The sequence below is a fragment of the Falco cherrug genome, chromosome 8 (genome assembly GCF_023634085.1).
Source record: "Falco cherrug isolate bFalChe1 chromosome 8, bFalChe1.pri, whole genome shotgun sequence".
Taxonomy (NCBI): domain Eukaryota; kingdom Metazoa; phylum Chordata; class Aves; order Falconiformes; family Falconidae; genus Falco; species Falco cherrug.
Genome location: NC_073704.1, coordinates 20342409 through 20361724, shown reverse-complemented (window position 1 = coordinate 20361724; position 19316 = coordinate 20342409). Strand labels below are relative to the sequence as shown.

At 40.0% G+C, this 19316-nt stretch overlaps 1 protein-coding gene across 3 annotated transcripts in view; it reads left to right on the top strand.

The window, feature by feature from the left end:
• Positions 1 to 10477: 10477 nt before the first annotated feature.
• RAPGEF4 (Rap guanine nucleotide exchange factor 4) overlaps positions 10478 to 19316 on the top strand; it is a 157277-nt gene continuing 148438 nt past the window's right edge. For 2 of the 3 annotated variants that reach the window (XM_055718754.1, XM_055718753.1), the window contains exon 1: positions 10481 to 10859. In XM_055718754.1, coding sequence (XP_055574729.1) covers positions 10795 to 10859 — 65 coding nt within the window. In that variant the 5' untranslated portion in view covers positions 10481 to 10794. Of the gene's footprint in view, positions 10860 to 19316 lie in introns of all 3 variants that reach the window. The other variant, XM_055718755.1, reaches the window with a different exon arrangement.

Sequence of the window (19316 nt, the reverse complement as noted above, 5' to 3'; positions counted from 1 at the left end):
GGTTCAGTAGGATGAACTCAGAGGCTTTAGCTCCAGCCTCTGAGACATCCTGCATGTGTGTGCTCTCACTGGAAAAAACCCCAAAACCTGGACTGATTTTCAGAACGGACATCCTTTCAGATCTTAGGTCCCTGTTTGAGACCAGGAACACAATAAAAGCACTTAAAGAAAGGGTCACCAGAATGCTCACAATAGCAGAACAATGCATATGTTCTAAGCTGTTTGGGTGACTGAACAACATTGTCTGAGGCTTTCTGACAGACCCCAAATATGGAAAAATTCAGTTTAACATCTTAAAATTTGACAAACCCATGAATTTCTGAAAAGAGAGCCCAAGTGTGATAAATGTAAAGCAACCTTCATTTTGTCACCAGTATGACCAATGGTAGCTCTGGCAGTACAGACCACACGGAGTCTGGCAGGTTGGGGGTCCCAGAAGACATTCTCTAGTCCTGCTTCCTTTTCCACCTCCCATGGCTGGAATACTTCAGCAATCTTACAATGAAGCTTAAGCTTTCTAGGAACAGTCATCCAAAACAAACTCACAGAATTTTGCCTTTCCACGGGGAGCTGACTGTGCCAGCCTTAACTTGTGAACTACAATGCATTTCAAGATCCAGACTTGGAATAATGAAAGATCTATTTCCCATATCTGTTTTGTCTCATTTTATTTGAACATGAGCCAGTAAAGCATCTTTGTAGCACAGAAAGCCTACAGCATTCTGGGCTGCTTTATGGAGAGTATGGCCAGTATGTCGAGAGATGTGATTATTCTCCTCTACCCAGCACTGATGAGTCCACATCTGGAGTGCTGTGTCCAGTTCTGGGCTCCCCATATAAAACAGATATACAGGAGAGAGCCCTGGAAAGGTCAATGAAGATGGTTAAGGGACTAGAGCATCTGACATAGAGGGAGAGGCTGAGAGAGCTGGAACTGATCAACCTGGGGAAGAGAAGACTCAGGAGGGATCCTAGCAATATTTATAAATATTTGATGGGGGTGGAATAAGGAAGACACAGCCATGCTCCTCTCAGGGATATCCAGAGACAGAAATAGAGACAACAGGCACAAATTGAAGTGTAGAAAATTTCACTTGAATGTTAAAAAAAATTAATTACTGTTAAGAGTGATTGAATAATGGAACAGGTTAGGTTGAATAGAAATAGAACAAGAACACAAAAATCAAAATGTCAAAAAATGTTAATATGGAATGAATCCCTGCCTTGTCAGGAGCAAGATGTGGCTATGGGAGGATAATACAGGCTGCCAGCAATTATGCAATATTTTGTCACTTCTCTTTCTCTTTTCAGGTTTCAAATACCATAGTTGATGAGCCATTAGGCCAATGAGGAGGTGCTTCCTCACTGCATTTCTTGGATGCTTCTAGAAGCCCAACTTCTTCTGCTTAGTGTCTAAGAGGTCATTGTCTCCTGTTACTTCCCCAGTGGTAGCTTCATTTTTTTCTTTATCTGTGTGTAATTTTCTAAATTAGATTCTTCTCCATGGTCCTTGAGAAATTCAGAGCCAGTACAAATTTGGAGTCAATGAACTTCTGACCCAGCAATCTCTTTTCTTTCCTGATGCTCACCTCTTACCCTTTTTGTGCTCACCTCTCATTGCCTTTTTTTCCTAGCTTTTGTTTATCAACCTTTCCCATCTTTCCACTATGAAAGAAGCATTAGAAAAACGAGCACTTCAAGATAATTTAAAAGCTTCTGTCAGGCATGAATGTTGCTAATTTCAGAGGACAAGGAAAATCTGAAATGCGGTCTTTCTTCCATCAAGAAAATCAGAGAACACTGAAGATAACAGAGCATCTGTGTAAAGATTTGCTGTATGCTGTACAGTGTCCGCTTAAAGCCTTCAAATTTGTATAACTTTTCTCTAGAACCAATATGACTTAAATGGGAAACAATTCATGCTTCAAACTAGATATTTGTTGTTTTTATGCTACTGTCATGTCAGTAACATATTCTTAATCCATTCAGGTATCCTCCTGTTGTTTTTATACACATGGGGTAGCACCTCATGATTGCTATTTGATCACAGGGGTGCTATAGCTCGGTTTCCTGTTACACAGCTCCACAGTCTGGTTTTTAACCAAAAAATGCCACTAGACTGTACCAGCCAGGATGTAGCCCAAAGCCATGGCAGTTTTTTTCCCCACTTACCAAATGGGTCATCTTTTTTCTCAGCCAGAATACATTATTAGGGCTGCCTGGGCTGTATTCAGCTCATTCTTTAGCCATTTGGTCTGAACTATTTGCACGTATAAGCCTGCAAGCAAATTTATGATGAAGTGTATTTTCAAAGCTGTGAAAAGAAGACTATACACATTATATATGCTCTGAAGTGTATTGTGTCGTTTTTACCATGTAAATAAATGATTTAATTTGCTTTTCTTGTTTCATTTGCCTAATGTCATTATTTGTTTTTTTGTGGGTGTGTGCTGGTGCCCCCAGCAAGCTCTCAGAAAAACTAAATCTGTAATGCTGTTGAGTCAAACCTTGCAGAAAGAATTAACTCATTTACTGTATTGTGATGAATAAATAGCTGCATTGAATACATATGAAGCTGCATAATCAATTATTGTATACATGTGTTGTCATGTGCAAATGTCACATATGTTTACCTATAACAGACCATACTGCAGCGTACAAGTAAATAAAAGGTCTGAATGCTTTCATTAGAGTACTCCTATGATGCTAATTACAATCCTGTCTTTAGAGTAGTGAAGAACACCTATGTAAACAGGACAGTCTCAGGCTTATTGAATGTTCTTGACCTTGATTGAATGTAATTATGAAATTATTACTTGCACTGAAATAATTTGTGGGGTTTATCTGAGTTGTCTTTACAGAATTGGACTCATAGATGTCCATCTTCTTGACTGAAAGAATTTGCAGAAAACTAGAATTTTCAGAAAGTAATTGGAAGACTTGTTTCTTTATTCATTGCAGATCACAAGTCATTATTTCATGTAAGGTCTAATAAAATTACATGTCCCAGTTATATAGGACTCACTGACAAAGCTTTTAAGAAGTGTTTATTTTATGATAGTATTTCACAAATCTCAATTTTAAAAAGAAGGAATCAATGGGACAGCTAAGGCTCCTCACTTCTTTTTAAAAACAACAGGCAATGGGAACTATTGAAATCACCTGTGAGCCACAGGGCAGGAAAGTACCATGTCCCTTTTCCCTTGAAAACCTATTAATTCTACGGAAAGGTGTGGTACTCACATAAATATAATACTACTGAGAGGTTGTTTCGTGCATTATCATGAAGGAGCTCAGAAGGACTGCAGCTGACTGATTTTATGCCACACATCTTGTGAATAATACAAAAATAGAGATAAACAGAAGAATCTTGACATTGCATCAGAGCTTTGTTTTTTAAGCACCTATACATCACTACAAAATTGTGCAAAGAATTATAAACAGGTATATTTGATTTCTGGAACTGATTGCTAGAAGAAATGGGGAACAGACTTTAGGAAAAATAGATTTCCTAGTGAACAAGTAATGTTGAAAATGAAATCTGTTTCAATTGTCTGGAAAGATCAGTATTATGAATATAAAGAACCTAAGGAGGATCACCTTCTACAATCACAAAAAATTCTCTTGCTGAGCTATCTGCTCTGTGAAGACATGGCAACTACAGGGATGTTTAATACGATACCTTACACTTAAGCATTTCCAGGCTTTGCCTCAGACTCCACCTAGTAAAATGATGAAAACTAGTTATTTCATAATAACAAATTAGGATAGCCTAATGGCTTCAATAACAGCTGTAGCAAATGTAGGGGTAGGCCATGAACTAGTGCTATTCCTGCTGAGAAGTACATCCATCTGTATCTAGCAGAGAGAGCCGATGCTAAGTTGTGAAGATAAAACTTGCCCCGAACAGTTAAAAATGTGTTCATTGGGCTCTACAGCTAAGCAAAACCGCCTTTCCTTTCAGCCTTTGATGACAATTTATGATTGTTGAAATACAGCAAAGCTGACAAGGAAGGATAAAGGAATAAGGAATTATACATACAGACAGTAAGAAATTAATTTGCTTTTGTACCTTCGGTGAAAGAAAGAGTGAGTAATTACAATCCAATGATTAATTCTATTAGCCATGGTAAGTTAAGTATGTTCCAGATAAAGTGAGACATTTGAGCTGACGCTGCTGTGTGAATAAGGTACAGCGGAGGTTCTAAGTGCATGCTGGTTTGTCATAAATGAACAGTTGTAGGGTCAGGTCAGGCCTGGAGGCAGCACTGCTTTCAGACAGTGGGGAGCTAAAATAATGTACCTGTCAGGCCCTTGGGGGTACGTGGAGAGCCAGCCTAGCACTCTGTGAATCCTATTCCTATTATGGCATAAAGCCTGACCCTCTTGACCATGTCTATGATTCAGCTCCAGCTGATCAGTTTAATTCCGGTCTGTTAAGAAGCACTGTCTGCCCTGTGCTCATAGAATAAGGAGCATGATGGCAGGCTGTGTGGGTCTAGTGTGGCACTAAGTTCTACTGGCACATGAATGTTGTACTGAAAAGGGACATAGCACAGTGTGAGTCCCAGCCTGCCTTGTATCTCTGTCAACTGCTAAGTATTTTCCTGGTATTTATCATCTTGAAATGCCTTATGTTGTCTTGAGCTCTGTGTACAAATTTCTGTTTAAACCCAGTATGTTGATGTGTCTGTAGATCTAAACACTAATAAATTGAAAGAACATTTATGTAAAGTATTGCATCTTCAAAGTACTGTACTTCATCAGCTAATTAATCTTTACAATACTCTTGTGACTAAATTAGAACTTGTTATTTATTTAAATAGATTTTCTTTTTCCTGTGAAATAAGATTCTGAGATTCTGCCCTCCGTTTCCAGCCCAGCTATCTAAGACTTGACGTAACAGGGGAAGTGGATTAAACAGAATAGCCCCATTCATACCTTCCGCTGCTCATCTAGTTTTGTAAGACTGGAAGAAGTTGGCAGGGTTCCTATGGAGAAAACCCCTATTCAAAAGCAAGTAGTTAAAGTAAAAATATGAAGCCTATGCATACCCATAATGTTGTCAACTAATAATTTAGAGCCTACTTCTTACGGTGTTGTTTCTATGAGTCTTTTTGGAATTAATCTTAGCATATGGGCTCAGATTTCAAGTGTGTAAATCAAATGACCATCTGTTCAAAATGTGACTCCACAGAAAGGCTTTGATACTGGTCATCAAACAGAAAAATGTTGATAGCACTTCCATACAACATGTTGCTAAACCTGTGCCAAGTAATAATACAAAAGGTGATTGCTGCATCATGTTTTCTTAATGAGAAATGCTATCACATTATCATGCTATAATTTGAGAGTATTTTATTTCAAGGAATATAAAATGATACAATCCTCCTTGTGTTAGCTTACTATGATGTGGACAAAATTTTTATTTTACATTCATTAGGAAGGACAATGTCAAGCAAGGATGGGTAAAATGATGTAGCATACAGCACTGTATGTAGCGAATAAGCAATCCTTCACTGTTCAGAAAATCTGCCTAACTAGCAAGACAGATATAAAATTGGACATACAGTGTAAGTCAAATTGCCTCTTTTGCCTTCAGGAATTTAAGAACAGTTCTGGTCCTGCTGAATGCAACAGCAAATTGCCAACTAGTTTTAAAGAGCCCAGAATCTGAACTTCTTTGATTCACATAAACATCAACTCAGCTGTGTTTTCTCCATCTTGCACCTGTGCTTAGGCTATATAGGAATCTGTATATTTTTTTCCCATTATATCTGTTTCTTATCAGTCTATCTGTATCTCACTTGTATCTGTTTTGTTGTTGGCAACACTAAGACCTTTTCCAGAATATCATGCTAGAGCTATCATGAAGCACGGTGTAAGGGTTTCCTGAAGATGGGGGAAAGGCTTGTGTTGCCATGGAATTTTTGAAAAAGGTGCTTTGAAGGGAACTGGGGAGTTGTCCTGATCAGTGAGGAGGACAGGAGTAAGAAAGAGATAGAACAGGGAACAATGCAGGAAGTTAATTTGGGAAGGAAGTCCTTACTTGTTCTAAAAATGCCTTTGCTATGTCATTTATATGCTGGGTTTAAGGATTAGCATTGGAGAAGAGAAACAGTATGTTGCTTGTAGGCTTTACAGGACAGTCTTATTAATGTAGGCACTAGTTTTAAGTTTGTACATCAACCCATCTTTTGTGCCCTCACAGCATACAAATCCCAAAAGAACTCACATGCAGATTTCTCTGTCTTTATTCCACTATGTCCTGATTACTCCTTTGAAGTCAGTAGGTGTTGTGTATGTACAAACGATAATACATTTTGGTTCCTATAACCCTAACCACACTGATTGTGGCACTGCTGAATTCTAAATACGCATGATAGTTCTCTCAGTCTGACAGACAAGTGACAAACTTGGGATCCTCTAGAGAATCAAAATCTTCAATGTTTTAAAGCTGCTGGAGCTGGCCTTATCTTACCCTGTATCCCAGTTGTATTTTAGAGACAAAGGATTGTAGCCAATGCCTTGCACTATCAATTAGGTTTAGTCAGTCTGAACTAGAAGAGTCCTGAGGCTGAGCAATACTTCAACAGACATAGGAATAAGGGGAGTATGCTGGTGGCTGGAAGCCAGCTGTTTCCCCTAGGTACTCTCAGGAACACAGACAGCCAGAACTGAGGACTGAGTTCAATGGGCAGGTTATAGATTGTATCTGCTAATTCCTCACTACGTCATAACTGCAACTTCATTGGTATGAAGTATTACATATTGCATCCAAAACTTCTGCAGAAAATAGGGCAACCTCTACTGTTCTTTGTTTTAACAGTATTATTGCAGTTGCTTGAAGTTCTTGATATAATTAGTGGTGTAAAGAGGTTTCCACATTTTTTACTCTATTACTGCGTAACACACACCTTAATAAATACATTTAGTGTTTTTTTTTCAAGCTCTAACAACCATCATTTAGTCTTTTGGTTCATTTTTTCATAGCAGGTTCCTGTTTGAGGGGAATGTATTTTTTTCTGGAAAATTTTAGCAAGAGCTCTTTGGCCATATTTGAGTAAAAAAAAAAGTGAAGGAATGAGTATTTGTATTGGCAATAAAAAGCAAAGAAAGAGTCAAGGTATGAAATTCAACATGATCTGCTTATGTCCCATAATGTAAACAACAGTTTGGACTCTACACTTTCTGCCTCTTAGTCTTACAGGCACAGGATAACTTAAAGGCTGCCTGATTTCTGGTTTTCTGTGGCTTAAGGGCTTCTGCTTGGCCATGTCACTCCTTTGTAAACTGTGAAAAGTTAAAAGGCCAGTTGATCTTTCACATACCTCAGCTGGCAAATCTCCATTTCCCAGCAGCAATCTCCTTTGAAAGCAGCTGCCATTCCAAATTTTGACTGCATAATCAAGTCTCACAAATCAGATTCTAAAAAGTCCCATTCACCTTCTATTCAACAGGGAGAAATTAAATCTGAAACATTATTGTGGAGTTCCACAAACGCTGAAAAAGAAGGATCTGTTTCTGAGAAAGATATTTTTGCTTTACTGGTCATTTTAATGATGCATAATCCTTTATGTTTTCTCAGGTAAAACTTCACAAAAGGTGTAATAGAAGGCATGTGTAGTTATAGACGAGACTAAGCATAATTGCATTTTTGGCCATTAACAGTCCTGGGTCTCAAATACCTTTTGGGTCATCTCTTTTTCACACAAGTGTGTAGCTGAAAAAAGTAATGAAGAATGGGCACTATGAGGCACCAAGAAGAGATACAGTCCTTGTACTAATGAAGTGTGGTTCAGCATTTTCCTTCTAGCATATGCTCTTATTCACAGATGAACGAGTATTTGACTCCATTAACATAAGGCCAGTACTCTCAAATTACATGTTTCCTGAGGTTGTTATGGTCTGAATTCTTAAGAATCACAGAATAATCTGCATTCAGTTTGACTTGTCATGTGAGATAATATACTGCTTATTTGGTACCTTATATCTCATGAGAACATGCACTGACCTGGGTCCAGGATTTCAGATTTCAGTAGTCAGGAGCTCCTGACATTTCTGTACAGTTTGGAGACCTCTTTGGTTGACACAGATACCTGAACCAATCAAATATTTACTCCCTGCTGCCCAAGTTTCTCTGAGAGGTTTCACTCATGTCTTAATCGGAAAGCTACATGATTACTCATACATAATCCAACTGCCAGAAGTATATTTTGGCTGTCATGCTCTAATTGCTGCCTAACTGAGACACTTCTGAATGAAGTATGGCTATACCCAGGGTTCCTAGCCCACTCTGGGCTTGTCTAACTTGCACAGCCTACAAAGTGTTAAACTCTGGCTTAACGACTACTTCCCAAAAAGGTACATCTCTGAAGGGTGTCTGCCCACAGCCAGGCACCTGAGCGACATCCCCTTCATGTCTACAGGCACTGCATTTCTTGGAATCAGAAGCATTATTAACTGCAGAGGGTTGTCCCAGGGCAGGTAGGTTCTTTGGTCAAGGGTAGGTTCATGAGCATTGAGAAAGGTTTTCACAAGTTGCATCCCAGGATAGCATTCCAAAGGTCTTGTCATTTCAAGCTCAGGCTACTTTCTCCCAGACATCTGCTTACCAAGGAAATATCCCGGCTTGCTACCTTTTACGGAGGCCTAGCCTGTCCTCTAGTGGTTGGGTCATTAAACGTTGCATGGATGGGAGAGGACAAGAGGTGGCTTGAGTGAACGCTGAACTGTTACAGCACCGTGGTTTTGCTGACAGCTACAGTGTTGCTATGTACAAAACTGCTGGTACTGGTATGCGTAATGCTGTTTGTGTCAATGTAACAGTCCGTGAGAAAAGATAAAGGCCTTCAGCTAGCAGTCATTTCTGGGCTCCTTCTCAGGCCTGATGCCAACTACAAGGAAAGAGCATCACTGCAGCTTAAACTGAGTTCAGGGGAGAAAGGGCTGTAAGGGGTGCCTTATGTGATTGCTCTGTAAGGAAAACTGTAATTATGTGGAATAATGTGATGAATGTTTTATAATGGAAGTACAAAATTAGTGAACTTTATTGATTCATCTGTAATGTACATACTATTTTATAAATAATTAATTTGAAAATTTAGTTTCTTACATTTGAAGCTCTTGTTCTGTTGGTTCCCAAACACTCACATATTGGGGAATGATAGCATTGATTTTCCTCAAGTAGGTTGATTTCTTAGTGCAAGAATTTCTCATTTTTTCCACCATGGAATATAGCAAAGGAAGAGCTGCAGCTTTGATCTCACTGACTGGCAGCCTCTTCTATTCCTCTGGCATGCACTTTAATTTTTTTAAGGCAAAATGAAAGAATTGGCTTTTGTGGCATTCTCCTCTGCTATGCCAATTTCTTAGCTGTATCCTTTTAGCAACCGGGATTTTTAGATTTATTTCCTTAGATTTTTCATCATACTGTTCAGTATCCTGATGTTAACATTTATTTCTATTAAAGTGCTGAAGAAGCTGTGGCAGCAATGAGGCCATTAAAAGGGAGATGTGAAATGTGAAGTAGTGCATGTATGTAAGAAAATTACACTTGGTACAGCAAAAGAGATTAGAACAGAGGGCAGAGAAAATCACCCATGGAGAACTGTAAGCGCACTGGCAGATTATCAGCATCTGAATTAAACATTTGTGTCCACACTGAGAGGAGTTACAAGCCTGAAGGAAGGCACAGTTTGAGTTTCACTTTGCTATCATCTACACATAACCCCAAACACCCTGCCAAATTTTTTGTAGCTTCCTAGCCTTCTACCACACGGCTCAAGGCAGGCTGTGTTGACTGTAAACTGAAGCTTATGGTTATACACAGATTACTTGGGAAGATAAAATCTAAATCCTGGAATATTTTGGAGAAAACATTTCATATAGAACTTTGCAAAACAGGGAGACCTGCTGCTCTGCATTCCTTCCTCTGCTCATCACTTTTTTAATCATGTATGCATTAGCATCCTTAAAAAACCTGCATCTTGCAGGCCACACTATCACAACAGAAGGGTGTGGATGGTTTTCATTGTATACTAGACTCATCTTTCTCATGCTGCGTTGGATTCCTTCCAATTGCTAAATCCTATTCAAAGGCTGTACTGCCCAGTTCATTTTTCACCTACGATAAACCAGAGCCTTCAGGACACAGTTTCATGGGCAATGACAGGACAGACAGCAGGCTGGAGGAAGGCTTCAGAAAAATTCCCGAAATGTGGACTGCACCTTCCTTCCACTCAGCTACTGTGTGTTTACTACGGGGGGACTGGTGCACAGGTCTCTGGAGAACTGCTAAAATACTCCTGAGCTGCTTATAATAATTGAAAAGCTTGTATTTCCCCCACCCCCAGAGTCAAGGACATCTGTGGTGAAGCAAGGGCAGGGAACAGTAAGCCGGCCTCAAGCGTGCGTGCTGAGGGGCTCACCGAAGTCGGAGGGGGACAACACCTTCCAGGAGGGAGTGCCTCCTTCCCGCCCCCTCCCCGGGCGGCTACCTGCCGGCTGCTGGGCGGCAGGGCCGGGCTCTCCTCCCGGCCGGGCCGGCAGGTGCCCCGGGCGGCCGAGGGGGCCGCCAGGTCGCAGGCCAGCGGCGGGCCGAGGCGGGCGACGGGCAGGCAGATCCGCACCCCGCTGCCTGCGGCGGGCAGGGCGCGCTGCCGCGGGGGCCTGGGCGAGCCCATCGCGCCGTGCGCGGAGGGAGGGAGCGAGGGAGGACGGACCGACCGACCGGCGGGCGGGCGGGGGGAGCCGCCGCCAGCCGGGTGCGCGGCGACCTGATCCCCGTCCAACATGGTCGCCGCTCACACCTCCCATTCCTCATCCTCCAGCGAGTGGATCGCTTGCCTGGATAAAAGGTATCGGCATCTTCACAGGAGCGGCTGCGGATGGATGCTGTGTGCGTGTAACCTGCCCCCCCCCCCCCCCCCGGCCTGCATGCATGCATGTATGTATGTATGTATGTATGTATGTATACGTGTGTGTGTGCTGACACCCCCCCTTCCCTGCTCCTCATCAGATCCTGCCTTACATAAGGAGCGTGCCGGTGGGAGGCAAATGCCCGGAGGAAGTGGAGCCGAGGCGGCGGAGCCGGATAAGGGCTGGAAACGCTCGGGGCAGCGGAGGGGATGGGCAGTTCCCACTGGGATACTGCTCGGCGCCGGGCTCTGCTGCCCGGAAAATGCCGCACGTGGTGGAGGAGGGGGAGCTCCAGGGCGGGGAGAGGGCCCCGCGGCCCGGGGGCCTCGGGCTGCCGGCCAGGGACCCGCCGTGCCGGCCATGGCACACCCGCTGCCCGCGGCGTTCGCGCCCCAGCCCGCCGTCCTCCCCGCCTCAGCCCTTCGCCTCGCCTCGCCTCACCTCAGCACACAGCCGTCCGCCCCAGCCGCGGCGCGATTGGGCGGGAAATGACAGACCCTCGCCTCAGAGGGCTCCGCGCGCAAGCGGGTGGGTGCAAGAGTGTTGGCCCGGGGCGGGGGGGAGGGGGGGCGGAGAAAATGTCCGCCCTGGCAGAGGCCGCCGGAGGCTCCCTCAGCGGCCACAGCCTCTCCCTGCTGTGGCGTCCCGGGGGCCTGCGGCTGGTCCCCGGCTGGTGGCGGCCTTTGCCGCGGGTCAGGTACAGGTGGGCGGCCAGCACTGCGTGAGTGGGAGTTAGGGCTGGCTAACGTGTGCTCAGAGGTGGTGTACAGGCAAATTATCTATTATTTAAAAAAAAAATAAAAAAAATGCTTCGGAGTGCTTTCCCTAGGTGTTACAGGTACAAGTGTCTCGCAATGTCGAGTTGCACAGGGGTGGTTTGAACGTCCTTTGCTTTAATTCCTCACCTTCAGTGCTTGCTGGCTTAGTTCAGAAGTGGTTTGATTTCTGAATGCTCAGTCGCCTGTAGTTTAGGAGAACGGCTAACAAGAATTTAGACCATAAATATGCTATAAGGTTCAAATAAAGCTATCAGAGTGAATTACTTACGTGATATATTGTGGTTTACGGAGCATCATTAAGCCAGCTTTTGACAGTTGATGCCACTTGGGGTGGTGCTGTGAAGAGAAACCTTTGTGCACACAGGAGGAACCTTCCCCTTCTCATAATTTCTACCATTTCCAGGTAACCTCCTAGTGTTGTAGGACTGCACCTCTTTGTAGGTTTTCCTTAACAATCCAGGCAGCAGACTGTTAGTAAAACTTCTGGTCTAGACACCTGCCACAGATACTGATCCCCCTCTTTAACACGTGACAAATTAAAAGAAGACTAACCTCTTAGAGGTTAGGTAATGTGTATAAATGTTGGAAGTACTCTAAATGCAAATGCAAACAGAGCTGATGATGGTAACCTAGGCATATAACAACCAAAATAAAGCAGAGGGCTCGATTCTCAGCTCTAAACTGACATTGAGCAGATGTGAAGAAGCAGAGTATTAGCCCTAGTACTTTTAGATAGGTGATCTTGTAATTTCTCTGGTTTCTTAGATGCAAAATACATTGTGAGGTTTTTGTTACTTGGAGTAAGCTAGTAAAACCAATTTGTTGAGTGGAAAGAATCAGTTCCAGGTGTCTTGAAGGATGATGTAGTATTATCCTTTTTTTCCAGAAGGCAATCTGGATGTAAGACAAGCTCAGGACGTGAGAGATTGTAGTTTTTTTTTCCTGGTCTCTACCATGCTTTGCTTTGTGATCATAGGAAATACACGTTTTTTTCTGATTTTCCCATTTAAAAAATAGTTAAAGCTATGTTGGAAAAGTACTGTAGGAATCAAAGTACCATTAGATAAAGCATTATTAATTAATTTACACACTTGTATTTCTAGAGTGTATTTCTTTTCTGAGGATGATGATCTATGAAAGTACTCACTTGAATTTTTATGTGATTTCTATGTATTTTAAGCCTTTTAAAACATCTTCTAGCATTTTCTAACCTAGTTGTGGATTTTGTAAATACAGGTTCATTTAACGAGTCAGTTCTCTGTAGGATACCATGTGTTTTTATTAAATAATACATTAGTTTTAATATGTTTTAGTTAATATATTAGTGTTTTCAGGAGGAAGGCATACTAAACCTGGTATTTTAGAATTTTAGGTGGCCCTCAGCAAAGAAAATTAAAATGGCATGTAATATGGATTATCCATCTCCATTCTTTTAAAAAGCAGGAGAATTAAACCCTAAATGGAAATAACAAAATACATCACATACATAAATGATGTATTTTGTATATGTTCTTCATGTTTTTCCCCAAGTCGCCTATCAAACAGGAACTACTAACATCTAAAATGAAAGCACATATGAAGAACCATCAAAATGTTTCAGGAAAAATGTTATTACCGTATATGGTACTGTGGGCTAGGACCATCAGTGCTTCTACCATGCAGCTTCCATGTGTGTTTACTAACTACAAAAGCAAAAGATTAGTACTTCAAAACACAATACACAGGACAGAATTTATATATAAAGTCACAAGTACAAAGGTAAGGAAAAGCAGGGACAAAAAAGTTCTGAACACTGTGCTCTGTGAAGAATATTTTATTTTTGCAGGGGAGAGAGATGGTCAGTGGTGAGCAACTGTACATCCTGATTGTACCTGGAATTGTAAATATTTTTTCTGTTAAGGAAACCAGTGCTTTTACCTTTGAAGTGAATGGTTGCTTTACCACTGATTTCCTAGGGAGTAGAAGCATGCCTACCGTCTTGGCATTTTTCTGGATGTCCAGTCTGGAGATAATTAAAAGAAGGTTGCTGATTTATGCAAGCGTGTATAATTAGCTTAGGAACAATGCCTTCTCTACTGTCATGGTTTCTTTCACACTAAAGACTGTCTAACCAGGAAATTTCCATGTTGATATAGCTTTACTGAATGGTAGACAAAGTATTTTTTACATAACTATTCTCTAAACTTGATCACAGTTATGAATTCAGGTAATTGTTTTAATTGAATTAAAATACAAACTTTTTAATGATGTATAGCATTCACAACAGTCAGAGATCCCAGGATTTCATACCTGCCTATTGCACCTTTCGTTTTTCTCTGTGTTAATTGTAGACTTCAGTGCCTTAGCAGAGTGGAAGAGCAGATCACAGAGCAAAGCATCTAACTGCTAGCCTGCTGTGCTAAGAATGTTATGATCTTTGCTCAGCTATTTATGAATTATTTAAATATTAATGGGTGTTTAGAGGACATATAGTACATACTGAGCTTTTATATCCCTGTTAGACTTTTGACTTGCGTCATTTATACCTTACAAAACCCCAAGTAACACATACAGGGTTGTATCTCATGTCTGTACCTCAAGCCAGGCTCTCATAGATTTGAGTGTAAATTCAGACTGAAGCTTGTAACAGCAACATATTTGAATCAGGATTTGTTTTTTAGTTCATTGTAACATGTATTTGAGATGTAAGTTATTTGTATATGCTTAGCAGTCAACAGGTCTCTTGTGAGTATACAGATAGGCTAGAATGAAGAACTGATATTCTGAAAGAATTGTAAAAGAAATATGGAAAATGCTTGTCATCCTCTGTAACCTCTAACTATATCAATGATAATGGGTTATAGATTTATAATCAGGCAATATTGTGAATATTTTAGAATTGCATTATGATGCTATTCTATGTACTTTTAAAATATATTTTTATGTGATTGGTAAGACATAGACTTTTATATATTTTAAATTTCTACCATTGCTTTTTATTTGTAACAAATCCCTAGAAATACCACCACCATTTTTTACATAGTTTGAATCTGAACAAAATCATGGGCATACACTGGAGCTCCTAGCTCCTATTGGCCTGTGTGCTTCATGTTTTCTCTCTGTATGCAGTACGTGTCTAAGCTGGTGTATGCTTGGATGAAGTCTGTGTGGGGATATATCAGCAGCAGGCACCGTGGTGGATGTGGAAACCCAGAGACAGAGCAGTATAGACATAGCTGAAGTGCTTTCTAGCACTCAGACAAAAATGCAATCTTCTGAGAGTGATGAATAATAACAAGGTTATCTTCCTGCATCATACAACTCATTTTCTAGTCCAGTGCAAAGGTACAGTCTTTCATGAATAATAAAAAAACCCTTTTTCTTTCCGTATCTTCTCAGACAGACCAAAATAATTGTTCATATAGCTTGCTATTAGCTTGTAGGTCTGTGCATTTTATTGAATATATGAATTCAAAGTAACTCATAGTGAGAGCAGGAGTTGTATTTTAAACAAATTTGAGCTCTTCTATTCTCTGCTCACGGGCTTAGGCATTTCTAGTATCAGTTTCCATTTGTTACATGCAGTTACAGTAAGTTACACACTTGTTCTAAGGACAGGTATTAAGAGAAAGAGAAAGTGATTGCTCTAGCACTCATGTATATAAACACTGTCATGGCCCACCAGAGCAAACTGGTATGTGCATATGGCTATTAGATCGTGATATATTCAAATTCAGTTGATAGTCTTGTGAAGTGGCCACAGGATTGGTGTGGCACTTGTGCAACTGTATGTTTCACCAAGTGGTGTTGGAAACATATCTAAACTGTCATTGTCTGAATTATTTTTGGTGTTAGGCTTTGATCTCTAAAATTCTGTATTTTGAGGAGATTAATTTTCTTTTATAACAAAACCTCATATTTCAGCAAAGAAATAAAAAAACAACAAACCAAAATCATGCCCTCAAAGTCAGGTGGCCACCAGATATTTTTCAAAAAGTATTCTTATCCAGTGTGACATCTGTTTTTGTCTGCATCTTACAATTTGCTGCATGTAACAAACATGATACTTTATGATACTTTCTTTGTTCTGTTAGTATTTTCTGCACTCTTATTTGGCATGATCACTTACTATTCCTGCTGCTTTATCAGTATGAATGTTATGTTATATTTATCAACAAATGTTTCCTGAACTGACTTTCCACTTCATCTTTGAATCCAGAAGTTGTAAAAATGTATGTCAGTGTAAATCTGTAGAAGTTATTTCATAGTTACTGTAAGTTTTAAATTCTCATTAGCTGTAACAATGCAGATCCTAAATGGGTAAGGGTGCATTTAGCATAGTATGTTGGTGGATGGCAGTGGCTAGAGTTTGAATCGAAGGATATCATCACTTGTGCATATTGTTCAATTATAAATTTCGTTTGCAATGTATCTCAGAGTCTGTTCATATTTAAGTGCTTTTAATGCCTGTTATGAAGCTACAGTGCTGGTTAATGTAATTTCATCCAGATCTACTTCTGTCAAATAGAATTTTAACTGTCCTGAGCTCCAGTTCACAGTTATGGAAGTAGGAGGGTTTATTTAATAAGGTTTAGTCACTCTTTGGTTGCAAAGCATGCACCATACATAAAACTTATCATAAATGAAAGGAGACAATTTCCTTGCAATTTTACTTTTTCTCTTGAAGTATTTTGTCTTTTTAAAAAGCACATGAAGATGAAAAAAAATTGTTATGTTTAGTTTCTTATTATAGCTGTATTGTTCAGGTAGTGTGTTTTTAATTTAAGATAAATCTTTGCGAATGTCATTACTTAATAAATACATATTTTGCCATTCCATTGTTTATAAAGATCTAAAAGTTGACCTATGTGTATGTAAAGAAATGAAGCACACTTCATTACTCACTCTGTCAAACCCTCCAATAGTTTTTCAGTGCATTGGTCAAACTAAGTTGAAGGCACAAATGTAACTGAGTAATGATATGAGTGTGTAGGTAAAGGAGAGTCCCTCATATCTGCATTCTTTTGGCCCTCACCGAGGAAGACAGATTACAAATCTGTAACTATTACAAATTCTGTCACTGCAGCTGATAGCCAATCAATCTGCATTTAACCGGCAGGTCAATCAGTGCTTGAGTAGGTCAGGATTATCTACAGCATTTCTTGTGCCTTGCATAGCAGGACATGAGAGATTATCACAGGGGTTCTCTGTGTAGGTGACAGGGGTTCTGAGTATAGGTGATAGTAGTACTTTGTTGGAAACTAAGTATCAGCAGTTTTACTTGTGTTGCATTTTTTTTTTTTTTTTTTACTCTGGAATGATTTGTATGTCTGAAAATCCTAGGGTATGGAGTTTAAATAAATTTTTATTTACTGTGTGTCAGAGGAAATGTGAAAACTGGAATCCCAAAGTCTCATAAAATGGAAATCAAAAGAAAAGAATTTTATTATTGTTTGAAAACCTCATGACAAAGCTTTTCCCATGGCAAGGGAAAAAGAAGCTGAGATGCGAATGCTGAAAACATGGATTTGGTAGTACTACTGTGACAAGTGCAAAGTGCCTGTTAGGGAGAGCTGATCGCTGGCTGTCCCCACAGAAGTAAACCCTTAGCTGGACATTACTTCAGATTAAAAGTAACTTCATTTATATCTAGGATTTAAGTCTCTTAGCACAGGTCTAAAGTGCTTTGATAGGTCACTGGCATCCCTCTCTCAAACTTTCCTTGTACAAAGAGAGATTAAAAGGCAAAGAGCCTTACAGCATTGCCTGGAGGAGAGAGGTGCTTCAGTGTTGTCTTGCTCTCACTAAGGGAAAACAGTATCTTGCTACTAGTATTATTCTGCATCCTACTGCTTTGCTTTTCTGCCTGTCAGGAAAGGGTAGGAGAAATTACAGGTAGCATAGAGGAATGATCTGGTTTCAATGGCATTCCCTGCTGCTCTTAGCTAATGTTTCAAAACAGAATATGCTTTAAAATACTATTAAAATTCACCAAATGGTCCATGGTAGCGGTTACTGGTACGTTCCAGCTCATAGAGTTTGCCTTTGCATGTTTGAATAGATGCTTCAGTTTTAACCCTGAGATGAACAAATTTTATTTGTCTGTTATGTATTGTGATACTCTGCTTTCTATGAACAGCCTTGCCAGTGGAAGAAATACATCATATCTGCTCCTCTTTTGTGGGCTGTTCATTGCTGTATGAAATGCAATGTTGCCCTTTTAAACAGTTAAAAAGAGCAAGGGAAGGAAATGGACTGCAGTGTTTTCATTCAGTTAGAGGAGGGTTCAGATTTTTTAACAGATATAGAAAAAAAATTTTTTAAACTCTAATGGCATCTTGGCAAAGAAGGTAAAACTACATGTTTTCTGTTTTTTCTTTTTCAAGTGTCAAATCAATTATGAGGAAGAACTGAAAAAAAGGACTTATCATGTGGTAGTAGAGGAAGTAATAGGTTGTGGTTAGATAACCTTGATAAAAACAAACTAAAAAACCTCCAGCTTGTTCCTTCTAGGTTAACAAGTCTTTCATAGCATACATAAACATTCAAATATTTAATCTTAACACCACTGAAAGTTTTTTTATACAGCTGTATATGCTACACATGAAAACTTCTCCAAATTGTATGTGTGAAGAATTTTAGCAGTTATCCTCTGTCTGTATTTAAACTTTGAGCTTGAATAATTCGTTTGTACTTTAAAATAGCCTTTTGAAGATACACTTCTGGCAGATTTTTTGGTAACCTTCTCTTACAGATTCTCGAGCAGACATTGTCAAGAAAATTGTTTTATTTCTATAAAATACATACTTGAAATCTTCACAACCAAATAAATCAAGGGTAAAATATCCTTTAAAGAAGCCTTATTGACATAATTGGATAGAGATGTATAGCATTGATGCTGTCACGTGTATATGTGTGCTGTGATACTGTATTGAAGAAGCAGGAGAAGATCGATTGTGTCTTCTGTGAAAACATTACTGCCAGATAAGACTTACTGTGCTCTGAAGAAGCAAATCAGTAATATAAACAAGGAGCTAGATAAAGCGTTCAGTGGTCAAATAAAGTAGAAAAGCTTGTAGAGTAGTGAAAATAAATACTCTTGCTTTCTGTGATTTCCAGATAATTTTGTAGTCCTGTTTTGCAACACTGAAAATGTCCATCTCACTTTGGCCACAGTGAAATGGGATATCAGTGCAGTAACCTGCTGAGATACAAATTTAGGGACGATTGTATTAAACTGAAGACTGGAGTGGGGGTGCAGGAGTGTCATCCACGCATTATCCTTCATGGTAAGAGATACTGAGTGTGAAGTTTTCATTTCCAAATCAGTCATTCCTCCTGCATGGTTTTGTCCTGGTTTGCTATGGCGTGATACCTACCCAGTTTTGGTTGCTGGTCAGTTAGTGACTAGGTATGGTTACTACAACAGCTGCTAAAGCTCTTTCTGAACTTGTACGCTGCAGACTTAAGGGAAGTGGAGATACAGCAGCAGCTGCCCCACAAAGATACTGAAAAGTTGGGGAAAAGGACTAAGAAGCTGTTTTTTTAAGCAAAAAAGATTCAGACAAATGTAATAGTTCCACAGTCTGTTTTACTTAAATTTTATTTTGAGTGGGTCAGCTGAGGGAGTGGGTCCTT